At 49.0% G+C, this 7,648-nt stretch overlaps 1 protein-coding gene across 1 annotated transcript; it reads left to right on the top strand.

Moving 5' to 3' along the window:
- The first annotated feature begins 2,375 nt into the window (after nucleotides 1-2,375).
- Nucleotides 2,376-6,329, top strand: GP5 (glycoprotein V platelet). Its single transcript, XM_081087329.1, has one exon. The coding sequence runs from the start codon at nucleotides 2,391-2,393 to the stop codon at nucleotides 4,011-4,013; it is 1,623 nt and encodes a 540-aa protein (XP_080943455.1). The 5' UTR covers nucleotides 2,376-2,390; the 3' UTR covers nucleotides 4,014-6,329.
- The last annotated feature ends 1,319 nt before the right edge of the window (nucleotides 6,330-7,648 follow it).

Here is a 7,648-nt window from a genome sequence, read left to right as displayed (position 1 = left end):
GCCCAGGGAAGAAGGGATTTACATAAACAGGGCTAGGACAGCTGGTTATCCTAATGGGACAAATAAACCGGACTCTACTCATGTCATACACAAAAACCAACTCTAGATGGATTAAATAGACCTAAAAGTGGAGGACAAAGCTATAAACTTAAGGCATTACAGGGAAATAGTTTTCTGATTTTGGAGGAAAGGAGGGATTTATTTTAATAGACACAAAAATCACAAATTAGAAAAGATTGATAACGGCCTACCACAAGACTTATGTCAAAAGACCTCATACAGCCCTAACCGGTTTGGCTCAGTGGATAGAGCATCAGCCTGCGGACTGAAGGGTCCCAGGTTCGATTCCGGTCAAGGGCATGTACCTTGGTTGCGGGCACATCCCCAATAGGGGGTGTGCAAGATGCAGCTGATCGATGTTTCTAACTCTATCCCTCTCCCTTCTCTGTAAAAAATCAATAAAATATATTTTTTTAAAAAGACCTCATACAGAAGGTGAAAAGGCAAATCACAAACTAGTTGAAGATATTTGTAACACCTATAACCAACAAAGGATTCATAACCAGAATATATTAAAATGCCTATAATTCAGTTTTTTAAAGACATAAGCATACATATTTTGCATATAGACAAATAGGCAAAAGAAAACAATTTCTCAGATGAAGTGGCCCTTAAAATATGAAGAGGCTCGAGTTCATTAAAAACCACACTGACAATCATTTCACATTAATTGCAAAAATACATTTAAAAGATTAATTCCAAGTATGGGCAGAGCTGTGAAGCACAGGGACTGTCCCACACTGCAGGTGGCAGCATGTACTGGGACAGCTGCTTTGGGAGGCCGTCTGACAGTCCTAAGTGAAACTGAACATGTGAACACCCTTCAACTCACCCTGTGATGCCTAATTGAACATCTTTGAGAATGTTTTCAGCCTTATTATTTCTAAAAAGAAATTGAGTGGTGCATTTGAGGGTAGCCTTAGCCTTATTATTCACCCAAGGAAGAGGGGAGCTGGATTAGAGAAACTGTGGCAAGAAAAGGAAGCTGGGAGGAAGCCTGGCCCCGCTAGGGGTGTGGCAGTTGCAATGTATCACTAAGCTTTCCTAGCATCACAGAGTTACGTTGTGCCATTTATGGAGAAACTTCTCTCTCTCCCGTTCTTGTCATTCAGCCTTGACAGTAGGATCTAGGTTATATATAGTTGCTTTCAGTTTGAAAATATTTGTCATTAAAAATCCCAAATATGCCTTCTGAGATAGGGCCCTTTCCATGACTTTTATTCTGCTAAAGTCTTTATCCTGAGGATGCAGGGGTACCGCCCTTTTCCTTTGGAAAGTGCCGAATCACAGGCGAGGCTCTAAGCCTTTCAGTTGCTTTGGGGTGCAGTACCATTTCAGGTAAGGCCAAATACTTTAAAATTAGTATGGGCAACTGGAGGGCTTGGTGAGTTCATGTGTGCATAAGAAATAATAGGTAGCTACAAGAAACGATTTGTGTAAAATTACACTGGGGAAACATTGTTTTGGCAGATTAGTATTACTGTGTGTATTTCACAGATGATTCAATGGCAGAAGTATTAATTTTTAAACATCTTAGAAATGATAGCTTCTTATTTATGGTTCAATCAGATATACTACTCTCCAGTTCTAGCTCTGTGACCCTGGTTAAGTTCCTTAAACTTCCCATGCCTTCGTTTCTTCATTCCTTGTGGATAGTAATAGTATGTACCTCATATGGTTAGGACTGTTAGGTAAAGATGGCATGAATGGATTCAAATAAAGTGCTGGGAAGAACGCCTGGCATAGAGTGGTAAGTATTACTACCTGCGTTTCCCGGTGTGGCTGAGGGTGTTCGCTGTTTGGGGGGGTGTCCATTGTTGTAGTTGAGGAGTTGGTATTGCAGATATAACATGGTTGTGACCAAAGGAATCAGGTGGTGGCTGGCATTTGAACACTTTGCAGTCTCCTCCGTGACTTGGTTACAACCACCCCTGGGTAAGGATGGAGTCAAGAGCAGAGCTGTGTTCACAGTGGGCACTGCTCTGCGAAATCTGGAGCCTGAATGTGAGAATAATTATTTAGTGAGTTCTCTCTACGTAAAGAATTGGCTTTTCTCTGGCTTGCAAACGCTCTCCTTTCCATGCTTTGCACGGAGAGTGGAAAATCAGTAAAACAAAAGAATGAGGCGTGTGAGTGTAGAACGAATGAATGTCTTTTTACCACCCAGGAACATCTGCACCCCTAAGCAAAGTGGGAGACTTACTTGTCTATGGGTTACAGAGGCAGTGACAATCCTGGCGAAAGAATCCTGCCTCTGCAACGTTAAATGCCCAGGGTTACAAGAGCGCACGCGAACGTTTGCCCTTGTGTGTCGTCCACAGGCATCCGACATGCTGAGGGCCGCCCTGCTGTGCGCGGTGCTCGCGCTCCTGCGCGCGCAGCTGGTCCCCTTCCCCTGCCCGCCCGCCTGCAGCTGCTTCGTCCGGGACGCGGCGCAGTGCTCGGGGGGCGCCGTGGAGCGCATCGCCGCGCTCGGCCTGCCCACCAACCTCACGGTCATCATGCTGTACCGCATGGACCGCGGCACCCTGCGGAGTGACAGCTTCCGCGGCATGACGGTCCTGCAGCGCCTCTTACTGGCCGACAGCCACATTTCCGCCGTCGCCCCCGGCGCCTTCAACGACCTGATAAACCTAAAAACCCTGAGGTTGTCGCGCAACCAAATCCCGGATCTTCCAGGCTCCCTCTTCGACCAGCTGGTGCTCCTGGAACAGTTGTTCTTGAGCCACAATAAACTAACGCGCATGGACCAACACCTGTTTCGGAACCTGGTTAACCTGCAGCAACTCCTTCTGAACAACAATCAACTCGTTTCCCTCCCCGCCGGCCTCTTCGCGCACCTGGGGAACCTGAGGGTGCTGGATGTATCGGGAAACAATTTGACTCACTTGCCGCAGGGGCTGCTCGGAGCCCAGGCTAAGCTGGAGAGGCTGGTGCTCCACTCCAACCAGCTCGTCTCTCTGGACGCGGGGCTCCTGCGCAGCCTGCGCGCCCTGGCCGAGCTGCGGCTCGACAGAAACCGCCTCCACTCCCTCGCGCCCGGGGCCTTCGACCAGCTCCGCGACCTGAGCATTTTAACTCTTTCCAGAAACCAGCTGCGGTCCCTGCCCTCTGCACTCTTCCTCCATTTGCACAATCTGACCGTCTTGGCGCTGGATGAGAACCCGCTGGAGGAGCTCCCGGGCGTGCTCTTCGGGGAGATGGCGGGCCTGCGGGGGCTGTGGCTGAACCGCACCGGGCTGCGCACCCTGCCCGACGCCGCCTTCCGAAACCTGAGCGGCCTGCGGGCCCTGGGGCTGACCCTGAACCCGCGCCTGGGAGCGCTCCCCGAGGGCGCCTTCCGGGGCCTCGGCCAGCTGCGCCAGCTGTCGCTCAGCCGCAATGCGCTGCGGGCCCTGCCCCGCGGGCTCTTCCGCGACCTCCGCAGCCTGGAGCAGGTCCGGCTCGAGCACAACCTGCTGCAGACGCTGCCGGGCGACGTGTTTGAGGACCTGCCCGGGCTGGCGGAGGTCCTGCTGGGGCACAATCCCTGGCGCTGCGACTGCGACCTGCGGCCGTTCCTGGCCTGGCTGAGACAGCACCCCGGCCTCGTGGGCCGCGCGGAGGAGCCCCCGCGGTGCCAAGGGCGGCGCCCTGGTCTGCTGCTGCAGGCCCTGTCGGACGGTGACCTGGGGTGCCCGAGCACGGGGGGCCCGCCTCCCCACTCTCTCGCCCCGACCTGGCCGGCCCTGCCAGTGGCCCGCGATCGCCCAGCCTGGGTGCCGACCAGCGCAGAGCCCTGGGCGCGGGCCCAGCCGGTGGCCGAGGGCCAGGGTCAGGACCACAGCCTGTTCTGGGGTCTTTATATTCTGCTTTTAGCCGCTCAGGCCGTAATAACCGGGGTCATTGTGTTTGCTATGATGAAACTCTGCCGGCTCTTCCGAAAATTAATCAGAGAGAGAGCTCTGGTCTGAGTCAACGGGAAAACCTTGTAATGAATGAGAAGGCGACCAGAGTATTGTTAGATGTGACTGGGAGAATCCAGACAGGTTGCCTCCGGCTTCCTTTCTCTTGTCTCTGCCGCCCTCCCCTCTGCCCTCACACCCACCTCTCTGTCTCCTCCCCCTCCCTCCCCTTTCCTAGAATTGCCTTTACATGTGTGAACTGTGACTGCTTGCTTTGCTTCATCCTTCACCGTGGGGGCCTGGGAATGCGGGTTGTGTTCACCTCATCTCTGTGCCCCCCCCCCCCCTTGACGGTGGAGAAAGGGTTGCCTTCAGAGTTTACTGAGGAAGGGAGGGTGCGGGCCAGTCGCCACCTCCAGGCCTCGGTCTGGCTCCTGTCTGGCAATAAATGAATAAAATGAATACACCTGATCCAAGTGATAGTGCCTTTTCCTGGGGCAAGGAGGGATTGTTCTCTTTATTTACTTTTGTTTGCAAAGCAGAACTCTTCCAGTTCTTTCCCTTGTCCTACTTTTGTTCTCACTGTTTGTATGTCTGTGGGCTGCTTGGGAGAGTGTGGGACTCCATTCACTCAGCGCAGGTTTGCAAAGTAGGCCTACTCTGTGATGGGCGGAGAGAGAAAAGAGCCAGGCCTTCCCTCCAGGAGTGCAGCACCAAGACAGGAGCCAGGACAGTGGTCAGGCCTGAGTGCCAAGGAGCAGGAGGAGGGGCCCTGGGGAGGTGGGTGGAGCAGTGGGAGCTCACCAGGAGGTCTGTGTGTGTGTGTGTGTGTGTGTGTGTGTGTCCCACAGGGTGGGGGTGGGGGCATTGATTCAGAGAGTCCCTGTGTGTGTGCTGCAAAGACTTATGAAACTGCTATGAGAGAGAAGTGTATCGTTGACACTGGGTTGGCTTTCATTTCCTGAACTAAATGCTACCTCGTTTCACAAGCATTTATGGGAGCACCTCACATGTGACAGGAGTTCATGAATGCAATGGCAAGCTTGGTTTCTAGTTTATTATGCTTGATCACATTCTCATTTATTCTTCCGATTGAAAGCAGTAAAAACCTTGTTGCTTTCGATGGATGCCTGTGAGCAGCAGTGGCTAAAACACCGGTGGAGCGTTGACAACCGTGGGTTCAAATCCCAGCTCCACCCCTTACGAACTGCATAGGGCTTTGGGCGAGATACTTAGGTTGTCTAGCCTGGGTTTCCTCGCCCCTGGGAAGGGAGAAAGAGCACCTGCTTCATAGAGTGTGAGAATCAGAGGCATTAAAGCATGCGATAGCAGCCCAGTGCCCAGCGAACAGTAACTGCTCAAACGTTAGCTCTTATTAGAGCCCAAGCAATTACCTGTGGTACTGCCGTCCTGACTTCTAAAGAAGAGCTCTGGGTTGCTTTTTCTTCTCTGTGTGTGTAAAGGTGAGAGCAAACTTTCTCAAGCTGAAGGTTACCTTCACCCCAGTTTGTCTTCACGTGTGTGCGGTCTCAGCCCTGTGCAGTCAGGCCCTGTGCTCCCAGTCCAGAGCAATGGATCCTCAGAACAACACCACGGGACACAGAGCAGGGATTGCTGGGTTCCTGGCATTTGTAGGTGCACTTCTTCACGGCCAAGTTCAAATGTCTCCTCCTGGTCAAGCCTTTCCCGACTGCCCAGGCAGACTGCAGTGTTCCCCTCGCAGGCCATCAGGCACCCTCCCCACCCCGTCTGCTCCTGGTCACCCTTCACTCTGGTGTGTGTATGTGTTCATGTGCCTCCTTGTATCATTTATTTCTACTGTTCCAAATTTTGCAACCACCGATAGCATAAAACCCAGACTTTTTTGATGAGCATAGTCCTAACCACTATGCTCTCAGGCAAGCTGCCCCTCTCTCTAAGCCTCCATTTCCTCATCTGTACAGCGAGGATAGTAACGGTCCTTACATGGTTGCAAAGACAGAATGAAATAACTCAGGCCAAATAGCTAAGTCAGTGGCTGGTGCCCGTGGGCCTCAATAGAAGTTGGCTATTACTATGATAGCTCTTTTGAACACGCTGTGTTTTAACATGTCTCATTGCCTTTGCAGATGTCCATTCATTCAGCGAATATTTGTTGAGTACGTCCTCTGTACCCGGCCCTCTTCTAAGTGGAGGATGGAGCAGTGGTCAAAGCAAAGTACATACTTCCATTGGGTTTACATTTTGGTGTTCCCTCCAATGAAAACATCTTCCCTGGTCATTATCTTTAAACATTCAGAAAAGTTAAGAGAATAACTTTGGACTCCTGAACCTGCTTTTTAAAATCTTTATTCTTTGTTCTATTTGCTTCAGATATTTTTTTAACAGAATAAAATATGACAGATAAAGCTGAAGGCTCCTATATATTGTTTCCTTGTTCTCATTGCTCTCCTTCTCTCCTCACAAGTAACCTGCTTAATAAATGTGGCGTTTCCCATCCTCAAGCATGTTTTTATATTCTTACCACATGTGTCTACAACTCTGAACGAGCTGAAGTAAGACTGCCTGTTTTCAAATTTTATATAAATGATGCTACTCTGCATAGAGCATTCTTCAACTGTTTTTTTTTTTTTTTTTTTCTGGGCTAACATACCCTTGAGATTTACCCATATGAAGCATTTGACACTAGGTCATTCATTTGAATAGCTGCATAATAGTCTATGAATGAACATACCATAATTTATCTGTTCTCTTGTTGATGGACAATTATTCCCAGTGTTTTTCTTTTCTTTTTATTCCCCATTACTCTACATCCTCCCGAACTCCTAATAATTTCAGAATTTTTAATTTCTGTCAATCTGATAGGTATGAAATGATAACTCATTGTTGCGTTATCTTTCATTTCCCTGATAACTAGTGAAATTAAATTTATTTTTTCAATGTTTGTTGAACATTTAGATTTCTTCTTTCAAGAATTATCTGTGCATATATGTTGATCAATTTATAAGGGGGCATTTTTCCTTTTTCCTTTTGATTTGTAGGACTTTTTACATATCCTGGACAAAATCCTCTGTAAATAGTACATCTTACAACTATCCTGTTTCAGTTTGTAGCTTCTTTTTTTTTAACTTTTAAAAAAATATATATATTTCTTTATTGATTTCGAAGAGGAAGGGAGAAGGAGAGAGAGATAGAACATCAATGATGAGAGAGAATCAGCGATCGGCTGCTTCCTGCACGCCCCCGACTGGGGATTGAGCCCGCAACCCAGGCATGTGCCCCTGGCCGGAATCGAACCTGGGACCTTTCAGTCCGCAGGCTGACGCTCTATCCACTGAGCCAAACCAGCGAGGGCAGTTTGTAGCTTCTTATTTCACTTTATTCACCCTGTCTTTTGTGGAACAGGCGCTTTCATTTTAATGTAGTCAAATGTAGCAATATAACTTTACGGTTGGGCTTTTAAAAAAAATCTTGTTTAGGAAATTCTCCCTATTGTGCCACACTGCCTCCTTGCTTTGCACTGGGTGAGCTTGGTGGAGTTTTGTTTTGTTTTGTTTTGTTTTTTTTCTCGGAATTCTGGACCGCCCTGTTTTAAGTTGCAGTGGCCAGCTGCGGAAGAAGAAACGAGAATATGGCAACAAGAAAGGGGGAACTTTTGACCCAGGGAGACAGATCTGGCTTGGATCTAGTCAGGAACCAATGTTATCTCTAGAGACTCAATGACC

Source organism: Myotis nattereri (assembly GCF_964212035.1).
Source record: "Myotis nattereri genome assembly, chromosome: 3".
Lineage (NCBI taxonomy): Eukaryota > Metazoa > Chordata > Mammalia > Chiroptera > Vespertilionidae > Myotis > Myotis nattereri.
This window is presented reverse-complemented; position numbering and strand designations above follow the sequence as displayed.

What these genes read in the sequence shown, in the direction of transcription:
- GP5 (XM_081087329.1), top strand. Translation starts at nt 2,391, where the DNA reads ATGCTGAGGGCCGCCCTGCTGTGCGCGGTGCTCGCGCTCCTGCGCGCG.